This window comes from Myiozetetes cayanensis, unplaced genomic scaffold (assembly GCF_022539395.1).
Source record: "Myiozetetes cayanensis isolate MyiCay16 unplaced genomic scaffold, myiCay2020 scf6-25, whole genome shotgun sequence".
Taxonomy (NCBI): domain Eukaryota; kingdom Metazoa; phylum Chordata; class Aves; order Passeriformes; family Tyrannidae; genus Myiozetetes; species Myiozetetes cayanensis.
This window is the reverse complement of record NW_026087853.1, coordinates 10,674,322-10,691,469: the sequence shown is the minus strand read 5'-3', so window position 1 is coordinate 10,691,469 and position 17,148 is coordinate 10,674,322. Positions and strand designations below refer to the sequence as shown.

Here is a 17,148-nt window from a genome sequence, read left to right as displayed (position 1 = left end):
TTTAAACTGTGCAGAAACAAATTTTGTTTTGCACTGGCATATATGCTTTGAAGTACATCTCTGCTTCTCTAGAGGAAAGCAGGCGTTTAGGCGAGTATAACAGAATCCAAACCATCCAGAATATAAAATAAATTAAAACCTACTGATTAGGAGTTCTTAACAATGACTGTACAAAGAAAGATAACATCTATATCCAAAATGAAAGATATGTTTTATCCTGTCTGTCCTCCAACTTAGCATTTTGACTGTAAGAAATAGCAGACTTCAAGTAGGACGTGCCTGTATTTCGATCTAGGCCAGCACGGTCCAACTGGCGCCCATCGCCTGAATCTGGACCACAGGATGCCTCCATATGGCCTGCCACCTTTTCCTTGGAGGAGATAGGGAACAGCTGTTTGAGGAGCAAACGCTGCCCGAACAGCCAAACACCTCCTCCTGTGTCCGGCTGGCTCAAAGCCCAGAGCTGTCGCCGTGTTCCTGTGGAAGGCAAGGAAGGAACAGGGGAAGGAGGCAGCAGACCTCCCACCCACGTAAGGACTTGAGCTCTTCATTTGTCTGAGAGAGACAGACGCAACCCAGCAAAGCCTGGAGCAGCTTCTGCGATGGAGAGGGGCAGCCACAGGAATGGCTCAGAGAAGCCCCAGGATCTGCTGTTACTGTCATCATAGCTGGGGGTGGGACACACCAGAATTGACACAAAAATCAGGAATTTGGCACATGCTTTCAATGTCTAAACCACCTTACAGTAGATACACTAAGTGGTACAGTACAGGCATACTGTCAATCTTCAGCTTGCTGCCAGCAAAACAGATTAATACAATATTTTGGCCTTCACAGAAGAAAACCACAGAAAAACATAAATATATTCCATTATTAACTGCCTATTGATTTATTATTGATCAAACAGAACAACTCAGGCATTGAAATTCAGACAAAGCAAATTAAATAGCAACACTATTTTACCTTTGTAGCTGCCCATTCCATGCAATTTTAAATCTCTCCTTAAGGTGACACGCATAGCAGAGAAGTAAACAAAAGGGAAAGATTTTACAGGGTTTGCAACTGTGCCATCTTTCTTCCACCCATTTTTCACAGTGTTGCTGAGATCATTTCTGAAAAGAGCTATTTGACTGGCATGCCAATAAGTATAAATCAAGTAGGGGGAAAACTGAGAACCCTAAAGACCTACCTAGTACAGAAGCAAAACTGAATTCTGCTTCCAAATACATTTGCTTTTGACAGCATACTGAACTCTTTAAAAGCATTAAAATATTCTCTATTATATTAACTGAAAAATACTAGACAACTTCCAAACATTGGAATAAAGTGTTTTAAAAGGTAGTATAGTTGTCTGCATTCAACTCAATTATCATTGAGAACACGAAAGTTAAATGGTGGTATCTTCAAGCCAATTACAGAGAGACACCAGACGTTCTACTTCACACTGACGTGGAAAATCATATGCTTATTGGAAAAGGATAGAGTAAAAACAGCACAGAAAAATAATGTAAGAGTAGCATAAGTCATATCGAAAGCATCATCACAACTTCAAAAACTGATGTAAAAATTAAGCTAGAGATGTGAATTCTCACCTAATACAACTAATATTGAAGAGTCAAACGTGATACCAGATTTTAAAGATGCTATAATATTATTTTGAAATCTAGAATTTGATGCGTTAAACATCCTAACTAAAATTATATTCCAGTCCCCAACAGCTAATGACTGGATTTTAGAATTTCATTCACGCTAAATCAATTAGTCAAATTTTATATGAATAATAAATCAAATTTAGTATCTGATCAAAAGGGATTACAGCCTCCAGGAAATTAAGTTCTCTGTCCAATACTGCACATAAACAGATCAAAACATCTTTGGATAGATAACTGCAAAGCTTGTATTCACAATGGGACTACAATAACACTTTCACAAACAGTGTCCAGATGTCAATACACACTAGTCAGAAAACTAGTATGAACATGTTCCTGTGGAATACTGGATGAAAGAAGACTACAGATAATCTAAAAACTTCAAACAACTTCTACCAAATAGATTCTATATTAAAAAAAAATATTTTAAAAAAGGTGTGATTCGTGGGGCAGCTTCTGCTTCTTGAGTAAGAGTAGCTTGACAGAAGGCAAAGAAAGCACTGGTAAGTATTTGCTCATTAACTTTTCAAAGTAGCATAAAACTGAGTGAAAGAAAATTAAATTTACTTGCTAAAATATTACTTAAATAAATAGGTGACTTTGCTTTCTCCATGTGGTTTATTTCTAAAATTCTTACTGATTTCTCTTCTATCAGGAAGCCCACTCGGTGTGGCCTCACCAGAGCTGAGTAAAGAAGGATCACCTCCCTCGACCTGCTGCCAACACTCCTAACGCAGCCCAGGATGCCATTAGCCCTTTTTTGCTGCAAGGACATATATTGCTGGCTCATGTTCAACTTGTCCCCAAACATACTAAAATGGGATTATTTCACTTCAAGTTCAGGACTTTGCACTTCTTGCTGAACTTTATCAACTGGTAGCCAATTTTTCCAGCCTGTCAAAGTCCTACTGGATGGCACCTTCCCAGGGACTGAAGTGAGGCTGACAGGCATGCTGCCTAGGTCCTCCTCGTATCCTGAGGATAGGAGTGGCATTTGCTTTCTTCCAGTCCTCAGGACCTTCTCCCAACCATCATGATCACTCAAAGATCATTGAGAATCACAGAGTTTGTGTTGGAAAGGACCTTTAAGGGTCACCTCGTCCAATCCCCACTGTGATAAGCAGGGACATCTTTAACTAGATCAGGTTGCTCAGAGCCCCATCTAACCTCAGTGCAAACATTTCCACAAATGGGCATCTACAACCTCTCTGAGCAACCTGTGCCAGTGTTTCACCATCTCTTCTTTAGATCTAGTTTAAATCAACCCTCTCTTAGTTTAAAATTATTGCATTCTTGCAAACAAGCCCTTCTAAAAAGTTTTTATCTTTCTTATAAGCCACATTTAAGTACTGAAAGGCTGCACTAAGGTCTCCTTGCAGCCTTCTCCATGATGAACAATGCCAGCTCTCTCAGCATTTCCTCACAGGAGAGGTGCTCCAGCCCTCTGATCATTTCCGCAGCTGTTCTCTGGACCTGCTCCAAAAGCTGCACGGCCTTCCTTTGCCGGGGACCCCAGAGCTGGGTGTACAGCACTCCAGGTGGGGTCTCAACAGAGCAGAAGGGTTGAATCACCTCCCTCAACCTGTTGCCTACTCTGCTTTTGATGAAGCCTGGGGTTCAGTTGGGTCTCTGACCTGCAAACACACTTTGCTGGGTCACGTTGAGCTTCTCACCCACCAGCACCCCCAAGTCCATCTCTGCAGGGCAGCTCTCAATCCCTTTAACCCACAGCCATATTGACAGCACGGCTTGCCTCGATGCATGTGCATCACCTTGCATTTTGCCCTGTTGAACTTCATGAGATTCCCACAGGCCAACTTCTCAAGTTTGTCCAGGACCTCTGGATGGCATCCTGACCTTTGGGCATGTGAGTCAACTCAAAATAACATCAACCAACTCCTTCAGCACTTGTCAGTGCATCCCATCAGGGCCCATGGACTTGTATATGCCTAGTTTGCTTAAATATTCCCTGATCCGTTCCTCTTCCACCAAGGGTATATCATCATTGCTCCAGCCTTTTTTCCTGGTGTACAATACCTGGGATTCCTGAAGGTTGGTCTTACTAGTAAAGATGGAGGAAAAGGAAGGCATTTGGCACCTCAGTTTTCTCCATGTTCTGTGTCACCAGCTCCCCTGTGCCATCCAGCAGCAGGCCGACATCACCCCTAGTCTTCCTTTTGTCACCCATGCAGATACAGAAGCCCTCTTGGTTGCCTTTGACATCCCTTGCCAGATTCAATCACTGCTGGGCTTTAGCTTTCCTAACCACATCCCTGGATGACTGGACAATGTCTTCATATTCCTTCCATGTTACCTGTCCCTGCTTTCACCCTCTCTATGTTTATTTTTAGCATCTAAATTTTTTCCAGGAGTTCCTTGTTCATCCATGCAGGTCTCCTGGCATTTTGGTCTGACTTCCTGCTTTTTGGGATGGAATCCTCTTGACCTTGAGGAGGTGATCTATCCATATTACTGTTTTCTTTCTTAGGTGCTTCTTCCCTCCAAAGCCTTAACCCACAGAACTCTTCCAAGCAGATCCATGAAGTGGCAAATAATGCTTTCCTGAAGTCCAGCATTGTGACTTTGCTTTTTGGTCTGCTCCCTCCTCTCAGGATCCTGAAATCTACTACTACCTCATGGTCACTACAGCCAAGGCTGTCTTCAGCCTTCACATTCCTGACAAACCCTTCCTTGTTTGTAAGTATGACGTCAATGAATGGAAATAGCCCTTCTCCTCTACTGGCTCCTCTATTGCTTGGACAAGGAAGGAAGCTGTTATCAATGTTCTTCAGAAACCTGGGTTGTTTATGACCTGTTGTGTTGTTCCTTTAACAAATACCGGGGTGACTGAAGTGCCCTGCAAACATGAGGCTATTTTTAGCTGTGTGTAGAAGGCCTCATCCCCTCCTTCCTTCCTTCCTTCTGATCAGGCAGCTTATAGCAGATGTCCACTACAATGTCACCCATACTGGTTTGGGTTTGGATGTTTGTTTGTTTTCAATGTCACCCATACTGGTTTGGGTTTGGATGTTTGTTTGTTTTCTTTACGGACAGATAGCTTGCTGGTGCCCTTCAGAAAAAACTGCAGACCCTCAGTGGACCAAAGACTACAGGCTGAAAACACTCTCTAAATCAATGCCAAACTGCCATCCTGGACAGTCTGGCATAACTTATTGTTTTTCCAGCACATAAGAGGCAGCAACATGCAGATACCACTCACACACAGAGTGCCACTGAACGCATACACTGGCTGCCATGGTCAAAATCTATGGCTACATAAGGGTTCTGCTGATTTCAGACTTATCACTTCAAAGATTTTAAAAGTCAACCAAAATTATCATAAAATTGTCTTTTATTTAGGCAGGTAATAACAGCCTTTACTAGAGCTGGGGAAAAGATACAACACTGCTACAGACCTATTGTGTTCAAACTATAAATAGCTTGGGCCCTTCCACCTTCTGTAAGTGCACTCTTTGTCTTCATGTCTTGTTTTAACTTACAAAAGCCCCTCTGTAGCAGACTACAAACAGGCACATGGATACACTGCAAAATCAAAGATGAAGACCACTGTATAGTCTTTCAAAAAAGGTTCAAACTTGATTGCGTTTTCTTTAGGAATATAATTTCACTGTGAATGTCTGTAAACTATATGGCTCCCTCTTGTGCCTATTATACCACATTTCAGGGTACAAAAATTTTAACATTAAGACATAAATATCTGGGCTTTGTTCACCCTTCAGCAGGCATGCAATGCCCATAAATGTTAATGGAAGTCACACACACACCTCCCTTTCTCTTCCCCTGAGAAGAGAAAACCCTGCAGCTTACAGAATTTCTCTTTGGAACAAACTACAAAAACATCTTGCAAACTACAGGTCTGCAGCAATGAAAGCAGTCTTTTGACTATTCCCTGTATTTTGATAGCAACGCAGAGGCCAAATGCGCCTTTAAAGTACATCTGTAAGAACTTTTAACTATTTTTTAGTTATCAAATTACATATGTTTAGAGAGGTGTCAGTGTGGTTTATAGAGCCTGGCTAACATGCTCAAGGGTTTATTTTTGTCTGCTCAACATCCCACCTGTTTCTGCTTATCAAACCAGACAACAGTTTAGCTTACAACAGCTGTGAAATTCATAAATCTGCCCATTCTTCATGTGTACCCAGACTAAGCACTTGGAGAAAGAGTTAGAACTGCAGCAGTCACCCTTATGGAGAAGTTAAGGAAACAAAACAGCATAATAAAAACAATGTTTAAAACTGCACACCTACCAGAAGCCAAATTATTTTAATAACAGTCTATCAGTCCTATTTGGAAAGAAAATGAAGCATTTGAAAAAATGATTTGTTAACTCTTTTATTCCCCAAGCTATCAGAAATACTTTTTAGACTAAAAATGCTGCAATCGAAATAGTCCCTTTTTGAGTGTCTTCAAATCTCAACAAAACAACTTTTATATTAAGATGCTTCTAGTATTACTTTCTGCATTAGAACAACTATAAATACAGTAAGTATAGTTTTAAGATTTTTGTATTACAAAAAATGTATTTGTACACTTAAAAAAAATTAGCCTGCATACTGAAAGCACTATAAAAACCCTGGTCACAGAGGACAGCTTTCATTAAAACACTTATGCTAAAGCAGTAGTAGTACTGAATGAAATGGTAGTATACAACCAAATCTAACATTCAACTACATAAAGCTTGCAGAGTACAGTGTCTTTAACAGATAAGTTGGTTTGCTTTGCTTTTTTCATTTATATGACAAATTTTTCTCTCGCTACTTCTTGCCTTTTCCATATGCTCATGAATTACACTTAGCACCAGTATTTTGTGGGTCAACTTTGTTCACAAAATTATATGAGTGCATGCAAGCTGATACTAAAATTAATTTTAGCTTTTCTGAATAATGAAAAATGGCACCTCGTTTTTAGAGAAGAAAGAGGCTTTTATTTTTTCCTCTATTAACTTTTTTCTCCACCATGTCATGAATTACAAGCTCTTATTTTTGATAGCAGAAACAGAGATCAATAATTTTTAAAACTTATGGAAAACTTTTCATCAAAATCATTAATAATAGGTACCCAATACATACACTTGGCACTCCTGGAGGCAGCTGAATTCATATAACTTTCTAATGGGATATTTACTGAATATTAGTAAAGAAACATTCAGCTGAAATTGTAGTTACTTGGCATTGCTGAAGCAAGGCACCAAACAGCCAGAACACACCTAAAATTTACCTAATATTTATTACCTTTCATTCTCACAAGAAAAGTAAATAAAGCAAATGATTCCTACCTGCTCTACCTTCATGCTCACATTCAATGTGAAACAACAGCTATATCACACAAGAACACAAAACAAGAAATAAAAGCATTTTTCAGGAGAATAAAAAAAAATCTGATCTAGTTTTCTGACCACATGTGACCAGAATCTACATTTTAACAGTTCATACAAAAGGCAAGAGTACAGTACTAAACACTTTTGTGTGTATACTAATGCAAAGCTCAAAGAGAAGACAGCCACTTATTTGAACATTATTTCCACAAAAGCTTCCCCCTGCTGCAGATCAAACCAAACTAAATCAATCTCAACAATATCAGTCTGAGAAGTCTTCCTCATGAGCTCCCATATCAACTTCTATAGAATTGCAAATTTAAAGCAGAAAATATAACAGTGCACAGTATTAAAGGCTTGTTGCCATGTACAGCACATTGCCATCACCGGGGTTCTAAAGACACTCTGCCCCTAAAGTCATCTGATGTACATTATTCTCTTTGTTCAAACTGTCCCTTTTCTTAACAGTCAACAGCAGACTTTGATGTGGAATACAAATTATTTTTTAGTGGGATGTTACTTTGACCACATTAGCTTAAATGCTACACAAACAATCCTTGGTTAGCTTTAAGGGACAATAGGAGAAACAGCATGAATGTGCCATCCTTTAACACATTATGTGCCACAGGAAACTTTCAAACTAAAATGTTTTGTCAAACATTTAAGATGCTTTTCACATAATAGATATTTCATGGCTCAACTGATGTCACACTATTGCATTTTACATAGTTTCTTCAGCTGTGCTTGCATCACTTTGATATCAATCTTTATGTATTCATCAGTCACTGAGACGAGGTTATGAAATACTGCATACATGGCAGTCAAAATCAAGGATTTTATTCCAAATCTCATTTCTCTGTAAAATGGTATTTCAGTTTTTTTAATTAATGTTGTGGTCACATAACCTCTCATACACAGGACTAGTCAATGAAAATGATGGAACTAGTCACAGTGATAGTTCAACTACCTGATTAAGTACTGCAAGAGTAAGAATAGCAGTTGGAAGAATTGGATAATGATCCATAATATTCTGCAAATAACTCGTTAAAAACAGAAGACCTTTTTATGGGTAAAAAGATGTTCTAGAGACACAAAATTTAGAAGTTCTGTTTGCTCAAGCAGCACACTTTGAGAGACAAAATGAAAGGTTGGAAGGTCAAGTGTGGACTGGCAGCCTAGGATAGCACATGGCAGGAAAAGAGAGTGGCTGAACTATTGTTTCCTGAATTGTGACACCTGGAAGGAAGAATTCTGTTCCCTTCTGATATCAAAGATATTGTTTCTACCATACTCCTTGTGCATCTGATTTGGCTTTCACCCATCTTTTTTCAACTACTTGAGTTTTCAAAATATATCCCTTTGTTCCTTATACTCGGCAAACTGACACTGTGCTTGAAACATATTCAGTTCTTGAAACACCAAACAGCTACATAAAATAGTTTAACCTTGGTTGAATTAGAACAGTTAATAGAAAAGCTTTGGAGCTCCGATAACACTGAAGGAGAACAGAATTGCCTTATGTCTTCTCACCTCTCCTGCGGCCAAAGAAAGTATCTCTAGATCACAGAGTTGGGAAAATTCAGCACATAGAGTCACATACTACAGATCATGCTACAAAAAGCTTTGGATGTTTGGACACTGAGCACTACCTTGAGAACAACATATCACCATTCACTTACAACATCAATTATGTCTAGGTATCAGTCAGAGTAACACAGGTCTATCTCAGAGACTCAATTTAAATCGTTACTTCAGAACACAATGAAAAGTTCACCCATCTCAAGCATCTCCAGACTCAAGTTGTTACCAGATGGGTTTATCTTTGTATTTGAAAGCAGTCAAAATAATTATGCTAAATAGAACAGAAAACAACAGTTAATCCACGGTCACTGGAAATACAACATATGCAATGCTTTTATTCTGTCAATTAACAATTAGCAAACTATATTTTTTCCAAAGAATCAAAGAGGCATAGGTTGTGGATCTCTACAGGTCACGTAGCAAAACTTCCCACAGGCAAACTTCTGGAAACTGGCTAAGATGAAAGCAATGACTGGATCATCCCTTATCTCCTTTTCCCCAGAACAAACAAATCCAGCTCCCTCAGTCTCCCATATGAATAAAGGGCTGAAGCAAATAACATCTTAATAGTCCTCCTCTGATCTCATTCCAGTTTGTCAACACATCTTTTGTGCTGGTGGGCCTGAAATTGTACAGTATTCTAGGTGAAGCTTCACCCAATTTCAAACAAAGAGCAATAGTCACTTCTCTCAACCAACTAAATACATTCTTATATACTCATTAGCCTACTGAACTGCAAAATTTCAGCAGCAGTTAAAAAAACAGCGAAAAATTGCTTTAATAATTCAGACTTTTAAGAGCAATACTCTTGTGCTATTATTTAGTGTCACTGTTTTCACACCTTCCTCAATAAGAATCATGAGAACAATATGTATATACTACATTTAAGATGCTTACCTGAATAACTTTGTAGAAATAGGCATACTGCCGAGCTGTATTTTTATATTGGCTAAAAACATCATGTATGGCCTGAGTTGATTGAAGGTACTGTACTTCATCTTCTTCAAAATAGAGAGGAGTATCATATTCACTGGGGAGTGTCTGAATGTAGGGCAGCCAGAAAGAGTTGGGGTTGGCTCTCTCACAAAGGAGATGGAATGCCAACGTTATATTGCCCATGGCTTGAAGAATTCGATCTTGAGAATACAGAGATCCTAATTAACCAGAAAAGGTGAGGCACTAAATTAATTGTCCATGGAAAAATATCACCTTAGATTTACCTTAAATTAACGTGTTGAAATAACATGTAAGAATTTAACAAAAAAAAAAAAAAGTTTTTCAGATTTCTAAAATTTTTAGCTGCCTACGCTGTATTGTGCTGCAAGTTTATTAACACAGTAAATGCCTTGTGCACACATATGATGGAAGACATGAAGAAACCAGAACAATCAGAACATTTTATCTCCAGAAGTTAGACAAGCTACATTGTATGTGTTCAAAATAACACACACTTGTGGAAGATATTTAGTGCACTCAGCCAGAAACAAACTGGGACATTAAATTCTTTCCACTGACACTTCAAGCTTCTAGGTATTCCTAACCTGAGGAATGGCATAACAAGCAAGTCCTGTAATAAAGAAGATCACCTAAAGAAAGACAGTCTCCTACTGAATGATCCCATTGATATTAATTTCTTGCTTAAGAACTTCCTTAAGCTCTTACCTAAGACTGAATTTTTAGCTGACTCAACCGTCATCAACAGTTTTCTAGGAACCCAAAGAAACAACTCTTCAGCCTACACAAAGGAAAAATACAGAGGGTCAGTTAGCATATATATGATACGCCAAGTCTCTCAAATATACATCGACTTCAAATTACAAGTTGTTTTCTCTTTTTTTTTTTTAAATAAAAATTACGCTGAATCAAAAATCTTCTTCTCTTCCACCTCAAATTAAACAAACAAGGAATGTTTCATATTGTGCTAACCAAATGTTCCAATCTGCATTACACAAAGCTTTGAAGACAGACACTTAAGATTGCTTTAGTTAGGAACTGCTAACGTGTAGATTGCCCACACTACTTTAAAGTTATCAGACACATTATATTGCTAATAATTACATGGTAGAATATTTATTCACAGTCCAGTTTTTCCACATTGGCTGTTCTTATTCTAGAAAAACTGCTCAGGATTTCTAGCAGCTTATTAACTGTGAGCTACTAAAGCCCTAAAATGAATATACTATGCTCACTTTCTAATATTCTTTCTGTAACAGCTGATTGGTCTTCAAATTTGTATCATCTGTAAAATGGGAATGGAAAGACATAATCTTAAATGCTTACTTACTAAGTTAGGTAACTGTGTGTGTCTATATTCCTCACCTGATAAAAAGACATTCCTTACAATTACTGTAATTTTGGAGTTTTTTCATTTTCACTAGAAAACAGATATTGCAAATACCTCTTTCTGAGGCAAAAAGACCAATTCTTTAAAAGAAGGGACATGAAAGAAGAGACTAAATAGTTAGATAGCATGGAAAAAAGAGATACATGAACAGGGTAGAGTACTCTGGTGATTAGAGGAAAAAAAAGGAAGACTGATTGAAAATTCACAATACTATCAGTACTCATAAAAAATAATACTCAATTTTATAAATAATTTAGTTTCTCAAGAAAGCAGAGTTGAGAACATTTCAGAACAGCAGTTTCACAAGCAGTAAAAAGGGGGAGGGGAAGGTGGTGAACATTTCAGAGCTCTGCAGATATATTCCAAACACGATTTTCTAATCTAAGTCAAATGTTCACATGCTCACCTTTATCTCTCTTGTTGCTTTCAAACCAAATCCCTCCTCTTCAAAGTTAGCTATTTCAAAACCCTCTGTGGATGCTCCATTTTCAGTTGCCCATTTTATCAGTTCAGGGAAATAGTCATCTCTTTTTCCATCAAAGACAACAGACAAACCTATATACACAATTTATTAAAAAACAAATGCAGAAATAAGAGGATCTAGAAAGATAAAGAACTTCAATATAAAAGCCCATGGAAAAAGCTATGTGCTACCCCACAGCAGTGCTACTTTGAAGGATCTGAGTCAGAACTGGTCTTTGTTAAGTGTTACTCAGTACTATACAAATGTCATACCCAATTTTCATCAACTTCAATATTGTGCCACTCTGGTTTACCAGTCATCTTAAAAACACAACCACCTAAACTGAGCTGTGATGAAATATGAAGCTCTCCTCTCCTTTTCCCTTCGAATAAGAAGAGCAAAAATATTTCCAAGCTTAATATTGATGATAAATGCAATCACCACCACATGTTGATACAGACACAAGGAAGAATTTAAGAGGCAAGCTGTAACTTCATTAATTCAGCACAGTGAATGGTGATAAGCAGATCTCAGGGCAGTTAGCCTTTTCCTGTAGCATATGGATCTACTAAAATATCTAGGGACTGATCATCCTCCTGACATCACAGAGCTTGCTTGTGCAAATTTTTACACTTTGCTTCTCCAACAGGCATGTGGTTCACCAGTGAAATCACAAGCTTCATTCATTTCCTCAGTTTTCCCCTTTACTGTCATCTGATTAGAACCTCTCCATAATAGTTCCTGGTTATACTCAGCCAGCTCCTTTTGTAACTCTTCGCCCCTGTGTGTTCCTTGCAACTCAAACTAGTGTCAGATCACATTACAAGTGTACAAAGGCCCCTCAATGCTCCAGCCATTTTATGAATGACAGAATGTCACCAACAAGATGCTTATATCCAAATACACTTAGGTTAAGCAGAGGTGATAAAATATATTTTTAGATTAAAAGGATATTAGGAAAGGAGCATTAGTGTATTTAAAACATCCCCTGCCTTCTGCCTCCACAGTTTGCATTTCAAGCCCCAGAACCAATTAAATCTACAGTTAACTTAAAAGTGCAAGTATCATCTAAAATTATAGTCTTTGATGATACAGTATAAAAATTCAACATTGATAAATTATTTTTTGGAACGTAATGACCTCACAAATCTAGTAAGACTAGTTGCATAGTTTCTACAGAACTTGGTAGGTGTTTATACTGTCCAAGACTTTGCTTTTGATTTCCAACTGCTGTATAAGCCCAGCTGGAAGCTTTTAACATCCAGCCTGTATTTGGGGCCATTCTCTAAGCATCTTTGACATTCTGCCTCTGTTCCTCATACACAATGTGGTCCAAATTAAAGAGAGGATCAGGTCCTTTAAATTTAAGCACTGCTGAAGAACAAGATGTTTCTATATTGAACAAAATATAGCTATATTATACAGAAGAAAATCTGTATTGAAAAATTAGCTTTATTTAATATTTTGTTAATGAGTCAAATAAGGAAAACTTTAGAAATTAAAAATACTCAAATTGTTTTCTATACAGAAGATCATTTTAGTTCATGTTCTGCAACCCAATATTCTAGTCAAGAAAAGCACAAAGTATGACACTTTTAGCAAAATATACTAATTTGTACATCTCAGAGTTCCCAACAGGAACTGATACTTCCTCTGATGATTGTCTAAAACCTTTATTGAATTTGAAAACTGCGTAGTATTAATTACTATATTCCATTAAAAAATAGTTTTGAAAGACACCATATTTTCACATTCACTATGTACATAAAAATGTTACGTTAAAAGACAATTGTATGTCAACATTGTTGTGCTCAGTAGGTTTTGCATCTTTCAAGGAAAAAAGCATGCTCTATTAACATTATACTGTTAACTAATTCTACCATCTCTGCCAGCAGCCATTTTCCCCATGGATGGTTTGATCTCTTTGGTGCAGAAGAAAGATACAGTGAGCAGGCCAACCCCAAGGCTAACTCTGCTCTTACAAACCCGAATTATGATTTACCATAACACACGTATTACACCAAAGAAACTTGGACATGTACCATAAGTTTACAGAAGTCATGGTACAGTAAAAAAAAAGGATCAAGTTCATCTCTATACCACTACAGGATGCAGTCACTCAAACAGTACAATTTATTCTTCCATATTTATTCTTCCCTCTGCCAATAACTGATGTTCAGAAGTTTGTAAGTCCTTTCATGAAGTAAGATTTTTATGCATCAGTCAAAATATATTACAAACAGTGTGAAGAGGAAATTTCAAGCCTCTTAAGTACTTGCTTTATCAAGTAACGCCACAAACCAGTCAAGCTCCATTTACATGCAGCCTGGCTTTTTTGCTATTACTGTATAAATATCAGAGAAGAAAGAATTATTTCAGGACTTTTCAGGTATGTCCAGCCCAAATCTATTCAGTGCGAGGTTAGAAAGATATTTCTCAGCCACTAAAATACATCAGTCATAAAAGAGGTTAATTTTACTAAAATTACATGAAAAGCCTTTTTAAAGCACGCCTCCAATGCAGAAAAAGAAATGAAAAAAAGTATTATCAACACTGTGTTGTAGTAGAATATACTGGAAGAAAACTGTACTAGTCTGAAAAATAAGTATACCTTAAATTTAGGAAAGCTGGCAATAAAACTCTATGTTAGCTGTGGTATAATAAGCATTTCTTTATTTTAATTATGCACTTGATTTATAGCAGATAGATTTATTAGCTGACGTATTTATTTTGTGCATTTACATATTTTTGTCATCACTTAATGTCACAATGTTGTATTGCTGAAACTGTTTCAACATCCGGTAAAGTGTTGATGTAAGAATAAAACAGTTACAAGATTAAATTCAGAATGCCCAGATTTTTAGAGGCAGAGCAGGAGAGTATGCCATCAGGAATCAAAAAGGCCTATTATTCCTTGAGGACTTCTAATCCTTCAGATTGTCTTCTTATCACAATCTCAAGTTCCTTTTTCTACTTAGAATTCTCACAGGATCACCTGTCTGTGATAATCATTCAAATTTCTGAGTATTAAAATGGTTAATGCCAGTGGTCATGCCCACCAGAACATTTCAGAAACACTTGCAAGTGTAAAAAGCAACTGCATGTCAGAGAGTGAAGACTTTTTTTTGACACAGGATTGCATAATATTTATATAACAACAGCAAGACAAAGAATATTCCATTTTGCTGTTAACAGACAATTCTTTAGACAAATCAATACTCAGAACCACTGTTATCTTAATGTCTTTCACCTTTACCTTTTTGCTTTTTGCGAATTTTCTCAACAAGCGAGCGGATCTGTACATATTCTTCCCATTCCTTACCAGGACCTGGGGGAGGACTGCTGCATTCTGGAAGTAAAAATGCCAAATAAAAATGTTTTCTTTAATAAAGTAGATATTTATCATTTCAACAGCAGAGTTATGGCTTCATCAGCAACTTAACTGAACTGCAGTACTACTTGGCCTTCAAATATGTTTACATGGCCAATAAAACAATCTCCACTGCTATAAACATCCCATTATATGACAGGTTAGTAATTTAGGCTTTTGAAATTTTCACAGTATAACTTACCTGAATTTATTTTATTTTTAATATTCTTTATGACATAAGAAATAGGAAGTGTCTAAAAAGCTAGGAAGAAAAAAAGTAAACAACCAGGCCATTAAGTAGATAGTATCCCAGATAAGACAAACAACAACAAAACTCTCTGTTTTCAATAATTCAAGCAAAGCACTCTATTTACATTAGCCTGCTTGCCATCACTCTTGCTGTAATGAAAGCAGACAATAATAGCACAGAGCTTACCTTAAGTAATTGAGAAATTTGCTGGTACATACATTTGACCTGCCTAGTCAATACTGTTTTCACAGATGCATTGATACTGGAAGGACAAGCAAAGGAACACAAAGCCATGCTTTAGCTTTAGATTACATCCACAGTGTCTCTGCCAATATTCTAAATGCCAGTGTGTGGATTTCTTGATCTAAGCCATGCAAATCCAAGTGGACAGCTGAAGATTACCTTGCTCAACTGATTTGAAAAATCTTTGCACTGAATAAAATATGGAAGCTTGACAAAAAGAACAGCTGATACTTGTCTTTGCTTAGCAAATTAGATCTATGTTTTATTTTTGGTAGCAAAGCAGAGGCCAATTGTAGCATAAGCATCAACCTGCTTTGACAACTCCTTGTCTTCTTTTTGTGAGCAATGCTAAAAAAAAATTCTAATTTTTCTAAAGCAGCATTTAGATATGCCCAGGATATTAAAACCTGAACTTGTGTTTCAAAAAGAAATGTAGCTCAACACAGTTACTATGGCAGTAGAAAGAGCGAACAGTATTTTAGCATCATCATATGAAATTATGCTCTGCTTTTCATATTTACTAGAAATAATGGATGAGTTCCAAGTTCCCAACAACTGAAACAATCTTTGGTCTATACTAAGGCACTATGAAAAGTTTCCAAACACCACCACCAACAAAAAATTTATGTAAGTGATAAAAATATCCATGCAGGTTAACTGAGTTGTATTGCTGCTTCCCAGAGCTAATTTCTCTAATACCAGTTCAAAGTACTGTTCAAATGATAAATGGAAATAGTGTTATTCTTTGGGTCTACAAGAAAAATATTTTTGATAAAGCTTCAGTGTCAAGTTATCTAGTTTTTTAAAAATCTAATCTCACCCAGTATTTATACTTGTGTTGAGAGGTAAAGCCAAAAGCTGCCATAAATAGGGTATGTCCAATACACAGACATTTAAATAAGCCAATGACGGTATACACTAACAGAGATAGTTCAGTGTGTATCTCAGAGTATTTATCTTAATTTAAGCACTCTGAAATAGCAAGCTTGGCCACTTACAGAAAATAAATATAACTCACTGGCTTCAGCAAGAGAATGCTTTTGAGTGGTTTGCATGCCATCCCTTTTCCCAGAAAGGCATAAAAACAAAACTTACTTTGCAGTAACTCACTAATCAGATTCAACATTTCCTTTGGAGATACTGTTGCTGTGGCTCCTGTACCCGACTTCTGAGTTTTTACTCGGCTCTTCTTCCCCATCTTCCAACTAAAAGAGATTAAGAAGCACAGTGTCACCAATTACTATGAAACAAAATATGACAAATATGAATGGACAAGACCTTATTAGTCACTTAAAAAAAAAAAAAAAAAGATGAGGAGTTGTTTCATGCACAGGTATATGTACAAATATTATTTGTATGGCCTGAATGTAAGAGCCATACAGTGCAATCCAAAGCAATATTTCAAAAGTTGCACATTAATTACTTCAGGATAATCAGAAACTAAAATCTTAGAGAGAAAAAGAATTACTTAAATCTTGTGCAAATTCATTAGTTCTGAAAAATATTATGGATTCCAAAGTATCCATCCTATATAACACCAGGTTATTTTACATAATCAGCTGCACGACAGATATCAACTAAATTTGTATTTTGATTGCATGACAGCAGTAATTCAAAATGAATTAAAAAAAAGTATCTCATTTCAAAATAAAATCAAAATACCACATGTATATCTTTGCAGCAGCTTCTTAGGGTTCAACACAAATACTCAAGAAAAACTTGTTTTCGGTTCCCACAGTAAATGGGACATCATCCTAGGCTGGTTTTCCAATATTCAGGGCCCCTTGTTCTCATGGAGGACTTAAATCACACAACACCTCCTGGAACATCAGTGCAAGTAGGGTGTAAAATATCCAGGGAACTTCAGACATGCACGGGGAGCAATTTCTGATGCTGGCAGTGAACAGCCT

At 37.1% G+C, this 17,148-nt stretch overlaps 1 protein-coding gene across 1 annotated transcript in view; it reads right to left on the bottom strand.

Moving 5' to 3' along the window:
- Nucleotides 1–17,148, bottom strand: part of SETD3 (SET domain containing 3, actin histidine methyltransferase) — a 64,719-nt gene that overhangs the window by 22,456 nt on the left and 25,115 nt on the right. Inside the window, exons 2-6 of the mRNA XM_050335187.1 lie at nt 16,334–16,443; nt 14,632–14,724; nt 11,319–11,467; nt 10,231–10,303; nt 9,466–9,722 (exon numbers count right to left, since the gene is read on the bottom strand). Coding sequence (XP_050191144.1) covers nt 9,466–9,722; nt 10,231–10,303; nt 11,319–11,467; nt 14,632–14,724; nt 16,334–16,436 — 675 coding nt within the window. The 5' untranslated portion in view covers nt 16,437–16,443. The remainder of the gene's footprint in view (nt 1–9,465; nt 9,723–10,230; nt 10,304–11,318; nt 11,468–14,631; nt 14,725–16,333; nt 16,444–17,148) is intronic.